Here is a 25,351-nt window from a genome sequence, read left to right as displayed (position 1 = left end):
TGAGCTCGACATGCTGAGGATCGAACCGGCAACCCTCAGGCTATAAGACAACCACTTTACCCATTGAGGCATGCTGCCCCATGTAGAGCAGCAGCTTTTGTATGAAATGTGCTTTATAAATCAAGTTTGATTATATATATATATATATATATATATAATTTTACACCACCTTGGGAGGTGTTTCCCATTGTGACCTAGGGGTCTCCAGTCCATATTCTGCATATTCAGCTACTTGGTTATGGCATGTTATGTATTCTTTGCCTGCCAGTATCTTGCACCCTGCTGTGAGGTGCTGGATTGTTTCAGGGGCGTCTTTGCACAGCACTTGGGGTCCTGCCTGGTGTGGTAGATCTGGGTCTCGATTGTCCTGGTACTCAAGGCTTGCTCCTGTGATATTTATGATCTTAGCCATTAAAAAAGTGAAACAATTGATGACTAATTTTATATATATATATATATATATATATATATATATATATATATATATATATATGTGTGTGTGTGTGTGTGTGTATTTCTTTTTACAATTTCTGATTGCAATACATTTACCGAACACTTGTGTGTGCTATCACATCAATCGCAAACGCAACGCGCCCGTCTGCCGTATCTGTTTTTTGTATTGCAGTCTATGCTGAGATAACATATCAGACCGGTTATTGACAGGAAGCTGCTAAATCTCCGAAGGTAGCATATGCTAAGCAGCAAGTCATAAAAACTGTGTGACTACAGTCTGCTGTCAATCTTAAAAGTGAGAGTTGAAATGGATGACATGCACGCATCGCACCCATCCTTCAAGCAGGGAGGAGGGACTTGCCTCACTTCCTCAATTCCAGTTCTCATCTCAGGGCGGCCAAGATAAGTCAAGTTAACCAGTGATAGCAATAAAGTACCGGAAGTGACGTATCTCTAGCTTAAGAAATTAATAAAAAAATTGTGAGAAATACACAGTAGCTTGACTCTCCAGTCATGTTATTATTACTGAGAAAATAAACGACAGGGCGTAAAATAAACTTAATTCGTTTAAAAAACCAAGACTTTGTCATTTAAAGGGAATTTTCTTCGTCCTGGTTGCTCCATCGCTCCTAAAACAGTCGCAAATTTAAAGCTGACTGTTAAACATTAATTGTGAAGGGCTCAACCGGATGTTAAAGTTCTTCGCTTGTTCCGTGTCGTGCGGTAAAGTTGAGTGTGGCAAGTCATCATACAACTGACACAAGGGAAGAAGACCCCTCCGACAAAGTTTAACGCATCCTCTCTTCAAGATTTAAAAAAACAAAAAACAAAAACAAAAAACTACTATCTTCAGACAGTCCGGCGATAGAAACGTTGTAAAACATGGCTGCTCTTTCAGCCTGGTTTTGGAACGAGAGGTTTTGGCTACCACACAATGTAACCTGGGCGGATCTGGCAGACCCAGCTCCCGGGGTGGAGTATCCCAAAGCTGGACACTTGTTGACTGCTTTGCCGCTGGCTTTGGGGATTTTTTTCGTCAGGATAGTCTTCGAAAGGTTTGTGGTTGCAGCTCTCTTGGTTCTTGTAAAGATGGAAAGTCCTCGAAATGACTTGAAACAGACTTCTTTCTTTCTTTCTTTTCCCCCACCAGCAGATAATGGGGTTAGCTAACTGTGGGTGGACCAGTATCTTTCGCTGTTAAATAAGAGATTCCCAAATTACCTTGTCTGAAACACATGCATTTTCTTGAATATATTTGAATAAAAACTAATTGTTATTTATTTATTTTCTAGCCTTTAAAAACAAACACGAAATTTTCATTAAACTGCCAGGGGCTAACAGTGACGATGGTAACGGTCCGTTTTCAGGAACTGTTTAAAAAACGTAGCCATTGGGTGACCGATGACAGTCTAATAACACTGTTCACTAACATTTTTTGAGCTCATTTTCATTCCTTGTAGGAAGTATTTCTAATGTCCCGCCAATTTCCTGCTCCCACGAACAGCACTTCATCTTGTCACTAATGTAAATAATCAGAATCCCAACATTCATCCAGTGCTGTGCACTGGTTAAGCTGTGCTTTTGTTCATCTTACATTACTGTTGGTGTGTTATGAGTTGGAAAGCTTGACAGATGCAGGCTTTGACAAATTCTAACCAGTGATGACCTGGAGGTTTTTGATTTTTCAAACCACAGCTATGCATTTTTCCCCCACATGTGTTTGACTTTTGCTGCATATCTGAGGTGTTGTGAAGCTAGTGTGTATTGCTGGCCTGGCCCTCTTAATCAAATAAAGATAAGGCAACTCAAGTTTAGTACTATCATAATGATAAGAAATAAAGCAGTGGTTTTCCACACAAATAATTTCCATAGCAGACGTTTATTTTTCTAGATGGGTCAGTAAGGTGTCACAGACCCGTGACCCACCAGCAAATTGCTTTGAAGGAAGTCAGACTGAAAAGTGAAGAGTGATGGGGCTGGTGAAAATCATCAAGTCTGACAAACCCATGATGCTCAGACTGGAAACAGGAAACCACTAACTGAAATTTTAGCCTAAATTGATTGACCTGAAACTGGGGTTTCACCAGTGCCAAAAACGCACTTTATTTGAAGTGCAAAGAAAATATTGAACATGCTGAAGGTTTACTTTCAGCAAGCCTTATCAGTTTCTAAGTCCTGACAAGCCTGTCACAGAGATCCATATAATGTGCTTTGTATTACTATTGCTTTTTCTTTTGAAGGCATTTAGAGTTCCTTGGACTGTTTTTTTTTTTTTTTTACACCAGCTAATTTTTCTCATTATTTAATATTCGTATTTATGAATTAATGTAGCTCTTTTTTTGCACTGTTGTCTAAGTTGGATAAAGAAAAAGGTGCAGTTTCTGCTAGATTGGCAAAATGAAATGATGAAAAACTAGAACTTTGTCAGAAGGAAGACATTTTTTTCAAATTGTATATCAGTGGTAATTAATTGGTTGAATATTTGTTAGTAGTACATAACTGTAAATGATGTGGATCTTTTATTTTTAAAAAGTTTAATCCTTCATGGTCTTAAACATTGCACCATGAAATAACTGATGTTTACCATCTTGTTAACATGCAATGCTCTGCTGAGAAACCTATGAACCCTGCATTTGCATAGATACCTCCTCATACCTTGCCATCAGAACTCCTCAACAGCAGCAGCCCCTCCCACCACGACAAAAAGTCTAGCTTACAGTCTATTTGAGGAACACGAGAAAAAGCCAAAGGCTTTGACCTTGACATCTGTGGGATTCATCAGAACAAGCCAGATTCGCAAAAGCCCAATATGACATTCCACTTAGCCAATATGATCTGCTTACAGATGTTAGAAGACACTTTAGAGAGGTCCTGTGTCCATGCTTGAGTAGGTGAAAGTGGCTCTGGTGGATTGAGTGGGCCCTTAACTATGTTAGGCTGGTAGCTTTTCATTGTATGCTAATCACATATTTCATTTCTACTGTCCAAATGTAATTTAACTGAGCCTGTGTCTGGACATTTTACAAGTGTGTGTGTGTATATATATATATATATATATATATATATATGTATGTATTAGTGCTGGGCACGTTAACGCGTTAATCGCGCATTAACGCAACGCTTAATTAACGCCCTTAATTTTTTTAATCGCGCGTTAATTTTTTTGCTGGCCGCTGGCTTTGATGACAGAAACATTGCGTCCATGTCTCCCTTTCCTGCTGCAGCGGTGCGTCTGACGTGATCGGGAGAGAGCAGGTTTATTAAAATAAAGAGATGTTTTCTGTCTGGAACAGGAAGAAGAAAAAAAGAACTGACGTTTCTCTTTGTCAAAATACATGCAGATCGACAGAACATCGTAATTTTTGGACGGGAAACTTTTTTATTATTATTTTTTTTTTTTAATAAATGCGGTTTTAATTTATGCAAGACAGCAAAGGTAAGACATGCTTTCTGACTTTTACAAACGTGCAGCATAAATCGGGTCTTCTTCTACCTCTGGTTCGGTGAATCTTGGTCATAGCGAGATGAAACTTCCAGCTGTGGAATCTGTGAGATGTGAGCTTTCAGTAGAGAAGTCGTTTGTTCGTGTTCATGCCGTGGGGTGGACATGGGGAGACATAATTTGTGTTTACATATTTTTCGGACTTTGTGCAGCTGCTCTTTAAATAATTTGTTGTCTTAACTGTGTTTGTTGGTGATAGAAATGGTTTTACTGAGCTGTTAGCTGAGATTCTGGACTTTCTGTGGATACCACACATGTTTATAGTTACATCTACAGACCTGACGCTACACCTGGAACGAGATGTTAACCCCTTAACTCCCGGTAGCGGAGGCTGAAAATTAAAGTTTAGAGAAAATATAAGCCAGAAACCTGGATAATGAAGCAGTGAAGGTGCATGGATGGAAGTTATTGTGCATATAGTGAATATTTCTCTCTCCTCACCATCTAGAAGCTGTGCGATTCTAATCCTGCTTTCTGTCTGTTCACCTGATGCATCACATATTGTTCCTTCTGTGTTTAGAAGGAAGCAGCTTCACAGCTTTAAATTCATCCTGCTGACTTTCTACCTTTTAGTTAGTAAATCCTGAACATTTCATCCTTCTTTCTCATAAATATTTGATTTTATAAATATATATGAAGAAATATTTTATATGAAAATTGCTGCTAAACCTGTTTATGCGTTTAGTGCAGGGGTCTGCAGCCTTTCCAATCCAAAGAGCCATTTTTCCCTCAGCCAGCTAAATAAAACTCCTTTAGAGACGCAAATGTTACGAGACTTTTCAAAAAGGCAAGTTAATATATATTTTTAATGAAGAGCCACCATAGGATGTTTGTTATTTTTGAAGAACCACATTTTTATTTCCATTTTTAAGGCTTTAAAATAAAGAAAAACATAAAACCTTTATTAAAAAAAGAGGATAGACAGAATTTTTGCTACGGAATGTAGATATTTGTGGAAAATGATGTAAAAGAAAGGAAAAAAAGTCCATGGTTTCCAGCCTAATGACAAGAAAGATAGATTTAAAAAAAATATTTTAGCCACGTATTTAGAGGCATTGTGGAAGGTCCAGAGAGACACTTGCAGCTCCAGAGTTGCAGGTTGGAGACCCCTGATGTCATGTTTTTTTAAAGGAAAGAGACATTTTGCGCATAACGATGCGATTAATCGTGATTAAAAATTTTAATTGTTGCCCAGCACTAATATATATATATACACATACATACATATGTGGGCACAACACTGGGAAATACTTGAGTAAATCAGTGAGATTGATGTGACCAAATGCAACATATATAACAGCGCTGTTTGATATCCTCCAACGTCCATCTCAAAGTCTCCAAATACTTCCGACTCTACAGGATATGCAGGTAATGAAATCTCAAAAAAGTTCCTGCTCACTGCACTAATTCTTGTGTTTGAAACATACCTTATAAGGATGTGATGACAAAGACAATGTTGCATCAGGAAGTACATCTCTGTTACACATATATATAGAAACAGGTGGCAGGTAGGCTAGTCCATCCATTCATCCACAGACCACACCCGCTTACCCCAATGCAGGATTTTGGGGATGGGTGTTATATTCAGTATTCAAAATATTCCTTTCATTTCCCCATCAATGCCAGAAGCATAGATGTAGACACAGTCACCACATTGTTCGCCCCAATGACAGCGTGTAGCTCTGTCTGTTCACCATGTCACGAAGGCATGAAGTGGCTCTAAAGGAGGAGCAATCAGAGGTTAGAGGTGTCAAAAGGGAGTTGCACATGTTTTTTAATAAGATGTACTTGGCTCTGAAACACCTGTCTCAGGTGCCAAAGCTGCTAGTCATTCCATCTAATGCGAAGCTGTTCTCAAGGAGGGGATGGCTTTACGCGGATCAGTGTTATCAGAAAACATTCACTCTCTTACTGCCCGACACTCCAGACGGCCAGCTGACTCATTTCATTTATTTAACAGAGGAATACATAACACCACAGCTTGAGTTCCTAATCCACTCTCTGCAGAACTTAAAGCATATCATGCTCTTCGGTACCAAACAGTCCTCACACATCTGCAGTAAAAGAGTTTAGGAGGTTGGAATTTAATAGGGAAGTTGTCACAGACCTGTTCTCCCACAAACTGGTTTTGAGATAATGTTTATTTTTAGCATTATTTCCTTTTGTGTTTGACATAACGTTGCAGAGGTGGAAGGGCTGGGTGTGAAATCCACCCCCCCCCAACCCCTTTTTAAACTTTTTTTTTCAAATTCACATAACAGAAACTCCACCTTACATGAAATGTAACTCTCTCCACTACTACTACTGATGTAATGATGCAGAAGGTTTTTGTTATGGCTGCCATTTTTATTAAAAAAACAAAAAACCAAAAAAAAACATCAGCTTTATTGGGAAGACTCATGCACCCTTGGTGTTTTTGTAGAAAAATATGGCCAGCCATGGGTGCAAAACATTGTGTAGGTGCTTTAACAAAACTTTATAACATGGTTAATGTAACCTACTGGTTGTGTTTGTAGTTCAACATTGTTTTTAGCTTTCTCTCTCTTCTGCATTGTAACCTATAAATTTGCCTAACCTGGAGAGAAGACGAATCCATCTTTGGCTTTTTTGGGGCTGCTTACGTTCTTGGGTATTATTGGAGTCGTTCCTGTAACATTGCGATGCTTCAACTGGTATTAAAATGATTGCATCAAAATCCAAAACCAGTTAGTAATTGTAGCTTTGTTCCAACCCGGGTCTCAGGTTTTCAACTTTGAACAGCTGCAACAACATCCACCGGTCACACACATTTAACCACAATCAGCACTTCTATTTAGACGGACAGTTAAAGTGTAGCTTTAGCTTCTTTCAACAGTTACAGCTTCACCGTCCTGTCTTTGAGCAGTTAAGGAAGTCAACATGTACATTTGTTGATGTAGTTTTCTTGATGTAGTGGTGCTTTGGTAGAGTTAACAGAACCAATGTTTTCTTTGTCTTGGTGTTTTGGCAGACAGTTTTAATACGCAATAACATGCCCGCATCAGTAAGGATGATTGGAGTCATGAGAGTAACGTAACATTTACATTACCCCTCCTGCTTCTCAGCTTCTCGAGCAGTTTATTCTTGTTTGATCATAATCATTGCTCTGCTACTGGCACTGGCTGTTGATGTGAGCTGCCAGGCTGCTCTGTGTGTGCATGCTCTTGTAAGCCATGTCATGAGTTAAACAGACTACAAACTGAGACGTGCATGAGATTATAATTAGCCAGACTCGGTTTTATAATCTGTTTTGGCACATTTAGAACCTTTCCTCAAAAACTTCAGGTATTTTATCTTGCTAAGGAAGTCAGTATAGAAAATGCAAACAAGAAGCTGTTGTTCATGCATTTAACACCATTCTTGTTCCAAAGAAATCTGATGTTATCCACCTCAAAATCTTAACATGCTGCAAAGTCAAGTTAAAGGAAGGCCACAGTTAAACCCAGTTCTGTACTATGAATAGAGCCAAGCCTCAGCCCTAGGACTGGAAAGTTTTCCAATGTCAAAGTCGTATGTAGCTTGATGCTTTTCTCTTCACAGCTGTCAGGGCCACTAGCATCCATTTACACAGACCACACCAAGCCTGTCTCTTGGTAACAGACTGTGTGTATGTTGTAGGGGTCAGCTTCTGAGAAGGAACAGAGATGTTTCGACGTTTGACAAACAGATTAGCTTACATTTCTTGCCTTTTTTTCTTCTCCTGTTGCTGCTGTCTGCCGATTAGCTCCACAGGCTCAGGTGTTTTGTAGAGTGTATGCCAATATCTACTCCTATTTATCACAAATCTAAAACACTTGTAGACAAAATAAAGCCTAAGCTGTCACCCAAACCTGTGACACATTAGCTCATATTTAGCTTATGTCTATAATTGGGTAACCACCTCACAGAGAGATTATTGAAAAGCCATCCAGGATGAATAAGTTTAACAGTTTTATCACATACAGCACGGTGCTATCCATGAGATCCTTGAGTAAGATGAGTGTGGTAAACGCTGATAACTGCATGTTGCCTTTGCTTGTTAAAATGCGGATTGCCCTGAGTAATGTTTAACAACATCATGGCACATGAAAGTGAACTGTCCAGTTCAACGTCTCTAGCTTTTCTTTTTTCATTTGCATTTTTTGTAAAGTTATCGGCTCATTCGACTGTCAGTGCAGTAAGTTTGAACTGAAATTCCACTTCATAGCGCATTTAAAGAATTAATTTAGGTGTCATAAAAAAAAAAAAAAACTCAGCCTGGTAATGTATAAACTCACAGTCTCAGTTTTATCTTTAAACTTTATGATTATAGGTTGAATCAGTTGTAGTTTGGATGATAGGGAAGCTGTATAAACCTGCCTTTGCTCTGCATACTTGCCATTGCTCTGAACTTGGCGTTAATTCAGAACAAAAGAACAAAGTACCAAGAAGTAAATCGGTGTCGAATTACACAAAAGGCAATCGTTTTTGCCTCCCCCCCCCCCCCCTTTTTTTTTAAATTTTTTTTATTTTATTTTTTTTTCTTCTTCTTTACAGCTGCTTTGTGCTGCTTTTTACACTTTCAGCTGCTGATTCTTCATACAACTATCAGTGACATTCTTTGCACATGCACCACATAGACAATGGAGGTAAATCAGTGTAGGAGGAGATGGGGGTTAATAAGTTTTAGGCTTTATTAAACACTTCTGTGAAATTAACTTAATCATTTGTCCAAAAATTACCTGAATACATATTGAGGGGGAACCATCCTGATCTGACCCCCTTTTCAAGTCCTAATATTTAATTTTGGGAACTAATGGAGAACTCACAAGACATCCAGGCCTTTAGAAAATTATATTAATCTCATGTGATTGTACCACCAGCAACCTACTGTAAATTTGATCAGGATTAAAGAGGTAAAGCTTGTGGAATGTGGGTTACAAACACTACAAACAATTACAGACAATGAATGCTTCCCTCATGTGAACAGTTTGTCATTTAGCAATGTAAATATTCCCTGGTAGACAAAAAGACAAAAAAGATACTAGACTCGTGGGATGAATGCTGAGTATTAGCAACATTTAAAAGTGCCATTAATAAGAGAAGGTTATTGTAAATTGTATATTGTTATTTCATTTTTTTTTTTTATTTTCCATTCTACCATGATAATTCAATTTATCAGTTGGCGAGTGAGTGACTTTTTTCAGAGGGGTTGCATTTGGCAGTAACAGGATTTTAACAGCTGAAATGTCAACAGTTGACTAAATTACCATTTTACAATGCAGTCAAGGAGAGAAATGGCACAAAATTATCTTCCTGTGGGTTATGTTTTTCCTGAATTTCTGGAATATTGTTGGAATTTTAAGGGGCTGCTGTGATTCATAGAATACGGTTGGGATATATGTTCCAACTTGTTTTAGTGCTGTTTTAAGTGCATGAAATAGTTGTTGGTTGTCTCTAAATGTGCATGCAGTATGGTTGAGAGCAAATAATATAAAACAAATAACATTATCTTGAGGTCATTTTTGAAACCTTGGTACAGTAAATAAAAACAAAAGAAAATCAGGATTTTATGTTTGTGAGTCCCCTGATTTGTAAAGATAATTAAACCTGAAACTCGAACAAATGCTGGGCTGAGCGTGTTGATTCGGACTAATATTTGTATCCAGATGAACAGATTTTTTTTGTGTGGTACCATCTCTTTTACTTAGTGTTAGTAAAATCATCATAAATCTCAGGAATGTTTTTCTTGTAGATTTGCTGAAATTTTCAGCAGCCATACTATGTAAATTTGTAAATGTTTAATCATACTTTTTAATCCTGTTTAGCAAATTGGGCTTTAAAACGATAGTTCAGCTGCCTTTTCATTGTCATGCTTTTTGATAAATCAAATAATATTTATGAAGAGAGATGTGTTGCTGTGCCCTGACAATGTTAGTTGAAGTTGTACTGCCACTATAAAATGAGACCAAAGTTAGGCTCAAGATCTTTTGCATGCGTTAAATTACATAGTCAAATAGCGAAAAAGCCATTGTTGTACAAGTTTAGTCCTATGTAACTTGAGCCGTCCATCAGCTTCTGACACTATAAACCTTATAGGTAACTTACCTATTAACTCACAGCTGATTTGAAGTCAGATAAACTTTCTTGGTCATGTTAACATTCCTCTCTCTGTAGAATGTGGCAGTCGAGTCATAACACAGAACAGATCTGCAGCCAGGGATCTTTTCAGATCATAATGTTCCAGTAATGAAGATAACATCCTAAAATAACAGGGGATTGTAGTAAACCCCTCCTGTAGCAATTTCAAACTATATTTCATTGACAGCTTACCATTAGCCAGTCAGCCTAGTAAAACAAATTAATCATGTTTCATGTCTCTGTTTATTTGCTGGAAACATGTCTTTTTACAGTTTTATGTTAGTAACTCTGTAAGAGCTAATCTCCATGTTCACACTGAACAAATTTCATGTGGCATATCTCAGTTATGAATGCATGAAGGAGTCCCAGTTAAGGTCCCTTTCTGGTCATGGATTAAAGTTAATTGAATTACTTGCCAATGTGGTCCTGCATATTTAGTGTGTTTGTCTTGTCCCTCACCTCTGTTGCAGATTTATTGCCAGTGCCAGTGCCCATAGTCTTCACATCCACGCAGGTGTTGGAAGGAGAGCTCAACCTAATGCAGTGCTGGAGAAAGTGTTTACATCCATCACAAAGGTTTGGACATTTCCTACTTTAAAGAAGGATTTATGTATTGATTGTGGTAGTGGTCTTTTATTACTATCAGGATGACATTGAGTTGAAAGAAAGCAAAATCACCTTAATGGCATTAGGCCTGATACACACATAACGATTTTTTTAATCTTGTGAGACCTCGCACGTGAAGATAAAAAGAATCAGTTTTGATCGTACTGTGTGTGGTGTGCCCTAAAAATGTAATTACAGAACAACACACACATGACGATGTTGTCCCACAACTCATCTACAGTCTAGTCCTCAGAGCCGGACAAACATTGAAACGTACAAGAAGAACCATTGCAACAACCGGCAAAAAACGAAAAAGAAGAAACATAGCAACAACCAGAAAACACAACACACAGCACGGAAGAGGATATATAGGACGAGGGAATGATGGTGGTCTTGGGACTATTGTTAACAGAAAAAGCCAGAAATGAAAAAAATAACAGACTGGAGATGGCGTGAACACGGACTTTATTTACTTCCTTGTTCTCCAGCCAGCTCGCTCTCTGATTGGCTACATTCCGTGCCACATCACCATCTGCGCAGTCACAATGCATGAGTCGTCAGCGTTCCTCAGAAATCGGCACTGAAATATTAAACATGTTCAATGTTCCTAATTGTTGGCTACGACCCATTTCCGAGCGGATTTATTGGGAAAAATCGGCACGTAACACACCACAGATCAAATGATGATTGGACAGGGAAATCTCGCGATGATCGGGCGTTTGCCATCCAAGGCAAAATCGGGACAAAGACAGCCCCAAAATCGTTATGTGTGTAACAGGCCTTTGAAGTTAAACAAAATGCACGTCCAAAACAATAAAACAAAGGGATTAATCTGGATTCTCTATGTTTTTAGATTAGCCGTTCATCCTGCTTGTTGAACTAAAGTTTCATAGGCAGAATTGACATTAGGGGACTGAGGTGTGATGGAACAAGTTGAACAATTTGAAACTGACTGCATCATTATCAGATAATATCTCAACTGTCATGTAATGTCATGGGAGGCTTTTGGCAGTAGCATTTTCTATGTGCGTGCGTGTTATCTTCTGAGTGTCTATGATAAGAATCAAGATTGTGAACTATTAGCAAAATTACAGTAATTCATGGACTGGATAGAGTGACCAAGCATCTTTCATTTCTGCCAAGCTTCTTATTTTTTTAAGCTTCTTATAGCTTATTTGTGGTTTCTCTTGTGACAGAATCCAGACTCTCGCCATCTGGATGGTCTGTCCAAGCAGCTGGACTGGGAGGTGCGAAAGGTTCAGCGCTGGTTTAGACACCGCAGGAACCAAGATAAACCCAGCACACACACAAAGTTCTGCGAGAGCATGTAAGTTTATTCCTATTGTGCTCAGATTGAACCTTTATGCATGTTTTACACTGGTCCGTAAACTCCCCTCACTCCCACTGACATCTCCCTTTGAGTTCAATGTTTAATTGGCATACAGTCCTGCTTCAAATGACTGCAGTAAGCGTGAGTTTTTATTGGCTTTGGCTCAGCATAGTACTTACTGGGGCACATGATCATTTTCACAGAGAATGTTGCAGTCAGGGATACAAGAACAGGCACAGTTCCCTTTGTCTTTACAGAAATGCACATTTACTGATTGCAGTGCTTTACAAGGGGGCTTTGACACTGACAGAAGCAACGTACAGACACAAAGAAAAGAGTGATTTGTTTTATAATCTATAAGACAGCTGGAAGCTTTTTCTCTAGGCTGCTGTAGCTCAGAAAAGTGTGGTTATCAGAAACCTTGGTTCAACACAGCCTGCAGGAAACAGTGTAATGACATCCCCCACATGTTGGGATAGTTCATGGTTTAAATAAAGGTATGGTATTAAACTGGATCCTGTAGATTGTCTTGGACCAGTTTTATTTTGTTTGTTTTTTTTAAGGTTAGTTTATTGTTTTCAACTGGACCATGGATGTTAGCCTTTGACAGTGGGTCAGAAAATGAGCCATTAGCTCATAAGTGGTTGCTGTCAGTTTCAGAGTTGCACATCTAAAGAAAAAGTGAGCTTTGTGCATTTTTGTGGCCCTGACTGTAACATCCTGAATAAAAAAATTATACCCAGGTATAGTCTTTGCATCAATGCCACGAAGAACTGCAACTAATAAATCTTCAACACTGCTTCAGTGGTTTGATGTGAGACTGAATGACATTTAAATATGTTGTCATTGTACTGAAAAGCCAAGTCTTAAAGAATTTAATTTGGTATTTTAAATGATTAAATGCACTGTTGGATTTTTATGTTTTTATGTGTATTTCAGTAAAATCATCAGTAATTTCTTCTCTTTCTTTAGGTGGAGATTTACATTTTATTTGGGTATATTTATTTATGGGTTCCAGTTTCTCTGGCAGGTGAGCACACCAAGTAATTATAGTCATTTGATTGACGTGATATAAATCTAGATGGCAGTTATCAGTTATTTTTTCTACTTCTTTTTTTTTTTCTTCTTGTTTTTAGTCTCCTTGGATGTGGGATACACGACAATGTTGGTATGGTTACCCCTATCAGGTATGATGCTGCCAATATTTCTGTATTAATCTTTGTATAGTTAATAACAGCTGCAGAAATAATAAATGGACCAGCAGTGACTGAGAGGATAGAGTAGATGTTTCAGTCCCTATGTTCTACTATCCACATATCACAGGGCAGGATAACACTGTTTAAAATATGCTTGAATTTGAGTTGTACTGGGAATTGCTTTGACAGATCAACGAGAATAGAAAAGCATAATAAAAATGTTACTTTCAGTTTACAGTTGGACTGCATTATATAACACTGTGCATGTGTACAAAATAAATGCACTGTTACCCATGTGCAGAAAGGAAGCCAGGGTTCACTTTTCTTGTGAGTGATAAGAGAAACATTACCAGTATCTGTTTACTTTTATTCCACTGACTGTTCTTAAACACATGATAATGAAAAAGCCATCAGAAAGATGCAGACATATTCCCGTTGACTCTTATATTCACATGTTTAAATTTAAACTACTAGTGCAGATTTAAAGGTTAAGATCCACATTTTCAGTTCTGATCGAACGGCTGGTTAAAAAAAACGTTTAGATTTATTTTTTATCCATATGCCAGTTCAATACAGTAAAGTACAGTAAGAGAAAATTGCCTTGTCGGGCTGCTAGTTTTTATTTAAAGAAATATGCTGCAGCACAACAATTGTTATTTACTGACTCAAATGGCAATTTATAATGCACCTTCGTACGGTACTATATGCATAATTTGTGCTTGTTTCTTCTTACATGTTCAGCTTTATTTCTTTATTAAACCTGCATGTCACAGGGATTCCCTGGTTCGCAGTGTTTTACTGTTGAGCTGTAGTGGTCACATGGTCTCTTCTCTCTGTCTCATCAGGTCATGACTTCAGGTCTTTATCACTACTACATTACAGAACTGGCCTTCTACTGGTCACTTATGTTCTCCCAGTTTACCGACATAAAGAGGAAGGTAAGTGCAACACTGGCTCAGTGTCTGTCAGATTAGACTACTCTAGATACTCGACAATGGCCACTCCCTGTTAAACATCAGTCAATGCGCCTATTGTTCCTCATTTGGCAGAGATTGTATGAATGAATGTGCATGTGATGCCAAATTTTTCAAATGTATGTGCATAGGTCAGAGGTTACATTAGCAATAAACTGACTTATGAGTTTTGCAGATATAGAACCAGATCTTTTAGTTGATTTGGGATGAAGATCACATGTTTTTTTTTGTTTTTTTTGCTTTTTTAAAGTGGGGCGGGGTGCAGCTGATGCTGCTCACTCTGTGAATGCTCTGTATTTTCAGCATGAAGGCACTCAGTGTCATGTGATTGCTGGATGGCGCAAGCCTAAGTCTGTTAGAATTACAGAAATTCCTCAGATTGTCAGAGTTGGAGTAAGGAACACACACTTTATTTGGATATTTTGTACTACAGCATATGTCTGGAATGTGATGCTTGTCTTTGCTGGACATCATGATCAGGTTTCATACTTAATAGAATTTATTGTATGACAAAGCATTCATTCAACTAATTCACTGCACCTACACTGCATTTCTCTTTATCACGATCTTCATCCATGTAGGAAATTTCAAAATACTTTCCTTACTTTTTTTTAATTATATTTTCTATTTGGACCTAATCGTAAATGAGTGGTTAAATGTGTGCATTAAATTGTGATTCAAACCTATAAGTATCCATGATGTTTACTCAGTAGAGAAAAACTGTCTTTACTGAGACTAGTACTGTGCTCTCAAAGCCAGTGCCTGTGTGTTTTTGAAGAGTTCTGCAGGGTTAATCTTTCATCTATTTGTTTTCTTGCTTGTCTTCGTTCATGAATCTCACACTATCATATAATTAGATTACACTTTTACCAGTCTATTTCCTCGTTAAAATATATAAAAAAAAAAGAAATGATGATGAAATACAAGTTTTTAACCAGTTTTTATCCTGCTGCTAAAAAGTCGAATTAGCCTACACTTTTTAACATAAAATGAGTTAACATTTAACTCATTTTATGGTAGCAAGTAGACAAACTGTGCTTTTTGTCTCCAAATGGCTATGAGAAGAAAAATAGTCAATCTACCATTTATTTTCATTTTATTACAGCTGAACTGAAGGAAAGGGTGTAAACATTTTTCATGGTGATGCTGACAGATGAATACATAAATACTCAGATTATACATGACTAGTGTATGATATCCCTTTTTCCCCTGTTTGCTTTTCATATAAACTTTTAAGTACAATGAACTACACAGTTGGCAAAAACTAACTATATCCCTTGACTTCATTAACTAATTTCACTAAACATTTGATCCTTCTTATTCATTATGGCTTGATGCAACACATGCAGAGTTTTACCCCTCAGGACTGTAGCAGTGTGAGGATTGCAGAAACATTTTCAGGACATACAATAGATTTTTTTGAGAAATTAAGTTTATGGGTAGACAGTAATTTACTGCATAAACGGAATCAGTTACTCAAAAGGCTTTTTTTTATTGCAGTTTTTTTTTTCTTAAGAATCTAAGAGATGCAAGGTTTTAGTAGACAGTTTAGATTTGCCATCAATCTCTATTGTTGGAAGGGATTTTGCACAAACCATTCGGTCATAATGAGTTAAAACGGTGCCTGTGAGTGAAGATGATATGTTAAAAAGGAAAAAAAAAGACTATAAAGAAGTGTTTTCTCTGTGTCAAGACACCTCAAAACACATCAGTCAGATAAACACACTTTCATATATTCTGTGATCTGATGCATAATTCATGGTTAAATCTATAACTCTAAGTTGCCCATCCCCTAAAGCAACCCAAACCATAACATTTCCACCATCATGCTTCTCAGTTGGTCACAGGGTTTTCTTCTGAAAAGGTCTTTGTTTTCACCATACATATCTACTGTTAGCATGACTGCATAGCTGTCTTTATTTCATCCGTCCAGTGCACATTACTAAAGTCCTAGTCATTGCAGTGTTTACAGTCCTTGATTTTGCATTAATCTTCTTTTGGAACAACATTTTTTTTCCAGTTACCCCTCATGCATTTTGTCACAGACACTCGTAAGAATTACCTACAGATCCTATCATTTTAACATTTTTAAGTTCCTGAATGCTTCTGTCTGTCTCCAGCTCTGGTAAGGGAGTTCAAAAGAAACAAAGGAAAGCCAGACAGGAACCCTGAAGGCCTTAGGGAGCTCATTAGGGGTTAATATGATGACACTACACACCAGGTCCTAGATGACAGGAGTTTTAGTATGTCAACAGAAAAGAAGAGCTGGAAGATCTGTAGCTGTAATAAATGTAGGAGTGTTGCATTGATCTTAAAGGCAAACTTAAACTAATATGTGGGAGGCGCTCTCAAAATATTCCAAAATGAGTCTTTTATACATCAGTTTTGGTAAACACAACATGTTTCACTCTTTGTTTTAAATGAAAAACAACACAAGGTTCACCATGCATTATCCCAACTCAAGAAATAATGCAGTTCCCTCAAATCACGCTGCTGGCTATATATCTGAAAGTGAGCGGTGACGCAATGTTGCATCACTATCTATTCTTGTTGATCTTGTCTGATGCAATCTGTCAGAAATGAAGATGTATATTTTGGTTATATAGGAATAGTCATTGCACTATTTAACTGAACAAGAGTGTATCTTTTCCATCTGTTGAATTTATTTCAATATATCACAATTACAGGTCACTGTTTCAAATATTTGCTTCTTTAAATATGTTTAACATGTGGTAATATATTAAAAAACACACTTCTTCTTCTTATTATTATTATTATTATTATTATTATAGTGTAACTCAGCTATATTTTGGATTGTGTAATAAAAAGATGCTGACCGCTACTGTGTTAACTTGGTCGTTCTGGCTTTCTAACGCTCCTTGAGGTGCAGGTGGGACACAGCAGAAATCCCACTTAAATATCATTTGTGCTTTTGTTGTACAGTTGTATATAAATTGTGTCCATCTATCTCTCTCTGCTTAATTAAGGTACTAATTCTCCAGAGTAGTGTATTTCCAGTTTGTTCCAGTCTGCTCCCACACGGTGTACACTGTTTTCGTAATGGGTCATTTCTTATTATTTTGTTTTCCTTTATGGGGCTTGTTTATTTTTTGTAATGGACCACAGCTTAAACAAATAGCAGATTAATAGAACAGTTTGGTTATTATGCAACATGTTTTTAATAAATTAATCTGTAGCTGCATTTTTAAAAGACTGTTATATTAGCTGTAACACACAGCTAGCTAGCCTTATTTTAAGAAGTGCATCTTCTGTGGCAAAGCTAAAATATGAAAGTTACAGGGATGGTGAGTGTGCATGTACATCACTTTAACCATCCCTCTCCCTCTATTTATTTCCAGGACTTCCTGATCATGTTCATCCATCACCTGGCAACAGTGGGTCTGGTCAGCTTCTCTTACGTTAACAACATGGCGCGAGTGGGGAGCCTCGTGCTGTGTGTCCATGATGCCTCTGATTTCCTCCTAGAGGTCACTGATACTTTATGCTTTCCTTTTACTTTATATTTTACGGCTATAATGATGCACAGGGAAGGTCGATTTAATAATGTGCCCACTCTGAAAGTTTCTTGCTGCAGTTCAGGGCAGCACTGAACAAGAGTTATTGCTTATATGCTGATACAGTAGAATATTTTTAAAACATGTCTGCATTTGATAACAGAGAGGCCTCAGCTGTCACATTCAGTAGTGTTTTTTTTTTTTTTATCTCAACTACAGCCAGCTTTTTAAACAATGGAGATTATTTCTGATTGTTGCTTAATGCTCTGAGTTGCTTCCTCTTGGCTGAAATGCAGACTGATCTGACTTCATTACTGAGGTGTGGAACAAAAGTTACCTTACCAGGATAAATGTTTTATTTTTTTTGTTTTGTTCTTCAACAGGCTGCCAAGCTGGCAAACTATGCCAAGTACCAGCGTTTGTGTGACTTCCTTTTCATTGTGTTTAGTGTGGTTTTCTTTATCACACGACTTGTTATATTTCCAATATGGTGAGTACCGTTGACACCTGCAATGCCTAAATGAACAATATTAATACTACTGTGGGTTAAAACTCACTTTTTGATCATTGTAAGTAAGATTATTTAATATAACTTTGCTCCTGTCTGTTGTTGTAGGTGTTAAACCAAGAGTAACAGTAAGGTTTTAGCTTTGGTGATGGCAGAGTGATGGTTGTAGACGTTTATCTGAGCTCTGCTCTTGTAAACAACTGCTTTTGTAAAAATTAATATCCTACTGCGCTTTGATTTCCTAAAAAACTTTCATTTCAGTGCATATGCTGACTCCGCTATTAACAAACCTGGTTAAAAAAACCCACTTCTGCAGCTCTTAAACAGACTTTTGGTGACTCCAAAATGAAAACCAATATGCACTGCTTCGTATAACATTATGTAGCTAGTTTGTAAATCAGATGAGGCATTTCTTAGTATGCTTAACATTGTCTGACTTGGAGATTAGTCATCATTTAACTTCTGGCCTAGATCTCTGGGATCTTTGCCGACCTTTAGGCGTAGAAAGCCTTTCAGATGAAAGCTGTTCCTCGACAGAGACCTGGATGCTGCAACTCAGCCTCCAGAGACAATAGGGAACCTATCACTGGTGAAAGTAACCTGAGCAGCTATATTCAGTGTCTTGGTGTGGGTGAATGATAAAGCTAGTGTTGCTGTTGAAGCTATGTGGACTGAAATGTATACCTGTGCAGGGGGAGATAGGTCTGTTGACAACCTTATATCACTCAGATGGATTTAAAAGGAAGACGTGACCTAACCTACAAGTCGCCAGTCATAATAAATCTATGTCACACAGCTGTGTAGTTTCATCAAAGCTCCTCAATTGAAATAGAAACAATAAGCACAACTGAACGTACAGCATAAGATAGATACTAATGGACTAGGGTATATTCAACAGTACTGCTCATAGATAACATTGCAAATAATAAACAACATTTCCATCATCGCTATCAGGCCAACATATAATAAAAAAAGACAAAGTTTTATGCTAGGATGTAGTGTCTCCAACTCACCCATATGTCTGTTTTGTTTTTCCAGGATCCTGAACTCTACTATGTTTGAGAGCTGGGCCATAGTCGGGCCATTCCCATCCTGGTGGCTCTTCAACGTCTTACTGCTGGTCCTCCAAGTGCTGCACATCTTCTGGTCTTACCTCATAGCGCGTATAGCTGTTAAAGCCATGCTGCGAGGCAGGGTGAGTCACTGGGTGGTTAGTGAAAAGTTTTGCAATGTGAAGCACTGACAGAAAGTTTTCAGAGCCTCTGAAGTTATCAAACATTTCATTTAGTTTCAGACTTGACTTAAAATAGGATCATTTCACCTTCTTTTCCCTCAGTCAACAACAATCTCCTCAAAGGCAAATCAGAAAGTTTTTTTTTTTTTTAGCTTAGGAGGTCTAGGGAGGCAAACATTTGACAAACATTTCCTGTGATCATTAAAGTATCTTGCGTTTTTTGTTTTGTTTTTTTTTAAATGAGAAATGTTTGGAAAGGCCAGCATATGTCTTCGATGTAGATCTGAGCAAATGAGACAAAAGCCTTAGTCTGACAGCTAGCCAACAAGCCAATAATGAGGAATGAGATCCTGAGTTCATTAGTAGAGATGGGACTTCACAGAGGTGTAGTTACCTGTGCAGCGCACCGCTAATCAATCCTGTATCGCAGGGGGCAGTCCGTCAGAAGCCATTCATCACTTGCGCACGACATCCTGCTGAGAAGCTGCTAAACAGCAGCTGAAATGCTCTCCGAGTATGAACAGCAAAGTCTTCTAAACAGATGTAACAAAGAGCGACATTTCCACAGTAACACAGGAAACACGTTTATTTTAGCCTAAAAACTTTTACATATATTTGCTTGTAAGAACCTAAACCTGCAACATTCACTCCAGTATCCTCGTTTGCAGCCGTCTGACAAAGTATATTAAGTTTTTTGTCCTTTTTCTTTCTTTCTTTTTTTAAATGTATATATATATTAGAAAATAAATCACACTTTTTCTCACTTTTAAAGATGTCACTTCATTTAGCTGAAAACATCAACAGCAGTGTAGTTGATTTAAAAAACAAGATGCACTCGGAGATCTCAGACCTATGGCAAGCCATTGTAATTACATTTTTTTTGCCAATCTGGGCATTATTTTTGAGCTCTAATGGCAAAATTATCTCCCCATAGTGAAGAATCCTTTAAAAATTCCTGGATCCAGGCATTGATCCGGATGACCCCTCAAAATCAAATCATTTGTTCCTTATTCAATTTCTGAGATTGCTTAAAAAAATTAATCTATAACTTTTTCAGTTATGCTGCTAACAGACAGTGACCTAGTAAGGGTTTTACATCCTGCAGGTCAGTGTTTTTGCTGCATGAAGGCTACTCTACCAACAGTAAATAGTTTCACTTTACTATATTTTACTCCTACTCAGCTGTACATTCAGTACATGGTGTTGCATCCTGAGTAGTGTGATTTCATGATGTTGAAATGAAATGACTGAACAAGCTGAAATCTGTGCTGCTTTGTTTTTAATACTTTTTATCTGTTTGTTTTTTTAAGAAGGGTGTAAGTAATGTAAAAACTAATAGTTCATGGTATGATCCCTTCACAGGATGCTCCAGCTATTCCACAAATGGTGTTTTACCATTTAATGCTACTGCGTAAGCAAAGATTACCTCAAAGATTTCAAAGCTATAGATTGCTACTGTATTTAATGCAGACTTCAGGGCCAGTTATTAATTATAACTAGCTTATACCAGTAATGAAGATCATCAGATAAATAGTATTCCCAACCAGACTTCTTTATATTATACCAGAATATTTACAGTCCGAAGAGCACTGAGTTATTTTTGGTGATATATTTGCAGCCTCTCCACTTTTTCCTGTCTTCCTCTGACTTGATGTCATTCTTTCTGCAGACGCAGTATATTTCCTCTCCCCCCACAATGAGAGAGGGAGATCCTGTCTTTCTGTCTATCTTTATCCAATGAGCCCTCCCTACTGCTCTCTTGCCTCTCTGCATCTGCTCTGTCTGCTTGACAACGTTGCCTTCTCTGTCTGGCTGTAAGTTTCTTTTCATTGTCTCTGCTGTTACTCGTTTTTCAACTCTTCATTTTAACCCATCCTGTCAGCTTTCATCAGACTCGGTGTTTGTTGTAGTAGCTTTATTTAGAAAGTCGCTTAGACTTGCAGTAAGTGGAAAGTTTTAAAGGATGAGCAATGTAATAATGGTGTCCTGAATGTCAGGTATGTCCAACTGTTTCTCAATATGGAGGGATATGTTGAAATTGTCCCACAACCCCACCCTGTGGTCAATTAGGTGTAAAAAAAAAAAAAATCAGTCAGGCTAAATCTGATTCCCAACCTGTCTGTGCGTCTGTTGTGAAAGAAAAAAAATATCTCAACCTTTTTTTGTGATTGATGACTTCAACATTTTTTTCCATTTGCAACATACTGATTTTGTCTTCCAGGTTTGCAATGATGTTCGCAGCGACATTGAGAGCAGCTCAGAAGACGACACTGATGGGGCCACAGATGGCCTCAAGACCTCCCCACATAGCCCTAAAGGAGAAAATGGCACTAATGGTCACTGTGCTGCTGTCAAAGCCCGGACGCAGAACCACAGCAGCTGGTGACGAGGAGGGTGAAACCAGCAAGCTCCCAGCAGTTCACATATTCACAGCGTCTCCAGGAGTTTTGTTCTGAGGACATTGCTCTGATCTCCCACACTCACACACACACATTTTCCACCAAAAGTGAGTGCGTATGTGTGAACTGATGATGGATGTGTAGACACTTATACCTGTGGAGAGCCATGAAAAGACACACAACTCCAAACATTGGGATTTATTTTGTGCTGAGTTTGGCTGCAGATGCTTGGTTTATATGTTCTCTCCCAGTTTTATTGGAAAGATGAACTTAATTATCTTAAAGGGTTAATTCATACTGGCTTGTACAGAGCAGATGTCTCACAGCAGCTATACCAAAAAAAAAAAAAAAAAAAGTAGTGTTATGGCTGTGGTTTCGCTCTGTGAATGGCAAAAGGTTGGGAGTCTTTTGCAGTTTGTGGATTTACCCTTCACCACATTGTTTGGCTACTTTGTGACATGTTTTGATTTGTTTTACTGTTTTTATTACTACTTCTGAGACCAAATGTGTATGAAAATGTTTCACTGCCTATATCAGAATCCAGGTATGAGGGCCATGCAAAAAGTCTGTTGTGTTCTCACTTGAGTGCCTTGTTAAACATATTTTCAAATATATTCTGTGGTTGAAAAAATGTCTTTTTTTGAAGTGAAGAAATATTACACATTATGGTTGAAGGCATTTTAATATAACATAATATAAACATTTACAGTCATGTTCACTCCTGAAACAATGTCTTTGAATGACACAAACAACTAATGCAAATATCTTCATTTGCTTAGTGAAGTTTTATAAGCAGAGATCTTTAATGGACAAATACAGGAGAATTGAGAAATGTCCACATCTTTACAAAAAGAAAGTAAGAAAGGAGTCCACTCGATATCAGTCTTTGATGACTTCAGAATCCTGGTTCTCTGCTGCCAGTTTCAGCTGTTTTTGCTTCTCCATGTACCGGTATCCTCGCATTGCACACAGGTAACCTCCGTACAGTGTCAGCAGCATCATCGACCCAGAAAAAGCCCGATAGCCAATGTCTGCCAGACGCTTTCCTGACACCATGATGAGGACCCTAAAGAAACCAGGAGTATGAGGTCACAGCAAAAAGTGGAAAACAAGCTTTACTCAAGTGCTGCATGCGGTGCATGAATAATCTATAATATAATTAAGTAATTGTGGAAAATTTATAACATCACAAACCTACAATACTTTTTTTTTTATTTACTTCCCTGCTAGAGTTCTTAAATGTTACTCTATTTTAAAAATAAAACATCTGCTTGGTCGTTGAACAGCTGTAGCCACTAACTGTTAAACAGATTAATGCACAGATTAAACTAGTCAACAACACTTTTCTCCACATCAACAAGATCCTAATAATAACCCAAAATGACTCAAGTACATTTTTCTGGAGGCAAATTTGCACTTTTAACCCAAAATGGGGGGAAAAAAGGTTAGTATAGTCTAATAACTCAATTATCAATAACATTATTCCTGAATGGCGACAACTCTTTAGTAATTGGAGAAAGTCCTCTGTTCCACTTTAGTGGAATTAATAACAATATATGTTCAGTTATGAGTAAACACACTGTAAAGTAACCTGAAGGAAGAGATACTCAGACTCTAAACAAATGCTCCAGGGAAAGACAAATCCTAACAGATCTCATCATTTGCACATCATACATACTAATTCTGCTCTGCCAGTTTAGTTTAGGGTTTCTTTACCTGGAAGATGAGACTTTTAAAGTATGAGGGATTGGGTGATGAACATGAGAGGAAATGTGAAAAAAGTGAACGAGTAAATGTAGGTATTTTCTACTACTGCAATTACTTAGCTACAGCATGAGGCTAAAACATGCAGATTTCAGATTTGATCGTGTACAAACCCACACACTATATAGCAGAATACTAATAATCACAAAAAACTATCAGTAACTTTCGGTTAATACGCGATCTGATTTAAAGCACACTTAAGACGAAGAACGTGAACGTAGAACAGAGGTTCAGTGGTCTATGATAACAAGCTAGTAACACCAACTTTTAGCAACAGCGACAAGAATTTCATTAGGTTTGTATTAAGTACCTTCAATTATTTTACCCAGAAGCCAACGCAGACTGTCGCGCTTTACCTCAATGTCACAACACCAACACAAGAAATTAGTCTGTTGAGCTAACTAACCTTAGCTTTCGTAATGTACGGAAACTCAGAGGGACTGCAATCTTGATTTGGGAAAAGGAGCGGGTAAGTTTAAGAGCGCCACCTCCTGACTTGGAATTAATATGTCACTCTGGCTCCAACGTTTCCAAGCAAACAACAAAACCCCTTCGAGAGAGTGCGCGTGAGAAAGATTATGATCACATGTGTGTTTTTAAAATGGTTAGTTTTTGTGTTTTTATGTAGGGCACGTTGTGCTATTTTTTTGTATGAAAAGTGCTTTATAAATAAAATTTGATTTGATTTACTAAGGATAGTCCAAAGGGGCATCATGAATGTCTTTATTATAAATGTTAGCAATACTTCAGTCAGACCCCTATGGTAAGACCCTTCAGCAGACACTGTACATATTTAAGTATTTATTACTAACACCACAGAGTGTCATACCACAGATAATCACTGCTTTCGAGCTACACCAACCCATTGGTTATAATATATATGAGTCATTCAATAATTTCTAAAGACTCTTGTGTTTTCCTACCAGTGAAGTGTCCTGTATTCGATATTAATCATTTAAAACACAATTTAAGTTTAAAACAATTTTACAGTTGTATGTTTCATACATACCACCCCGTCAGAATGAAAAATGTGACGGGGTGGTAAATTTCAACATGAAATGGCTGCCAGTTCACTACAAGGTAAGCTAGCTGACTCAGCATATCTGATTTTAATCTGAAATTTCATTTTTATTTCCATTAATAGCGTTATTTTTATTTATTTTTTTTTTCCTGAACTATTTTGCGTGACGGGGTGGTTACATTAAGCTTAACGGACCCCATCCGACATAGAAAAACATCAAATTAACAATATAAAATAGTGTGGAAACTTGCCTGCTTTTGAACTTGGCTTCTACAGAGCATCACATGATGTAATTTCCTGTTTGTGATGCCATGTAAAATAAGAGTATTATTTTTATAGACAAAAAAAGTAAGCTTGACATTGTGGTTAGTCAAACTCAACTCAAACTCAAAGGGATACACGCAAATTGTAATTTTTTTCAACTAAAAATAATATTCATTTTCAAAAAATAAATATACTTCATAGCCTATATCCATTTCATCCCTGAAACAATAAAAGTTTGATAATTTATTATTATTACTATTATTATGATTATGATTATTGTTGTTGTTGTTATAATAATAATAATAATAATTATTATTATTATATTTTTATGTATATGTAACATGCAAATTCCTTGTTGGTCATTGCGGATATGGCAATAATGGCCATGTGCTAATAAAAAATTATTTAAAAAGTTGTATATGTTTCTATTAAAATAGCATTGTCTTATACTATGTGTTTAAAAAACAT

General features: G+C 37.5%; 2 protein-coding genes across 4 annotated transcripts; one reads left to right on the top strand and one right to left on the bottom strand.

Moving 5' to 3' along the window:
• Nucleotides 1-1,165: 1,165 nt before the first annotated feature.
• Nucleotides 1,166-22,504, top strand: cers5 (ceramide synthase 5). Its single transcript, XM_041980929.1, has 10 exons — nucleotides 1,166-1,508; nucleotides 10,543-10,648; nucleotides 11,875-12,005; nucleotides 12,981-13,038; nucleotides 13,145-13,195; nucleotides 14,050-14,142; nucleotides 17,538-17,666; nucleotides 18,077-18,183; nucleotides 19,240-19,396; nucleotides 21,657-22,504. Exons 1-10 carry the CDS (start codon nucleotides 1,336-1,338, stop codon nucleotides 21,819-21,821), a joined length of 1,170 nt encoding a protein of 389 aa, XP_041836863.1. The 5' UTR covers nucleotides 1,166-1,335; the 3' UTR covers nucleotides 21,822-22,504.
• LOC121637039 (cytochrome c oxidase assembly protein COX14 homolog) lies at nucleotides 22,498-24,894 on the bottom strand. 3 transcript variants are annotated; one of them, XM_041980931.1, is made up of 2 exons: nucleotides 24,871-24,894; nucleotides 22,498-22,900 (listed from the first exon to the last, which is right to left on the bottom strand). In XM_041980931.1, the coding sequence occupies exon 2, from the start codon at nucleotides 22,888-22,890 to the stop codon at nucleotides 22,714-22,716; it is 177 nt and encodes a 58-aa protein (XP_041836865.1). In that variant the 5' UTR covers nucleotides 22,891-22,900; nucleotides 24,871-24,894; the 3' UTR covers nucleotides 22,498-22,713. The 3 variants fall into 3 exon arrangements, with proteins under 3 accessions (XP_041836865.1, XP_041836864.1, XP_041836866.1); XM_041980930.1 differs by lacking the exon at nucleotides 24,871-24,894 and adding an exon at nucleotides 23,909-24,039; XM_041980932.1 differs by lacking the exon at nucleotides 24,871-24,894 and adding an exon at nucleotides 24,005-24,028.
• Nucleotides 24,895-25,351: the final 457 nt, after the last annotated feature.

The sequence above is a fragment of the Melanotaenia boesemani genome, chromosome 3 (genome assembly GCF_017639745.1).
Source record: "Melanotaenia boesemani isolate fMelBoe1 chromosome 3, fMelBoe1.pri, whole genome shotgun sequence".
Classification (NCBI taxonomy): Eukaryota; Metazoa; Chordata; class Actinopteri; order Atheriniformes; family Melanotaeniidae; genus Melanotaenia; species Melanotaenia boesemani.
Note: the sequence above shows the minus strand (reverse complement) of the source record. Positions and strands in the feature narration are given on the sequence as shown.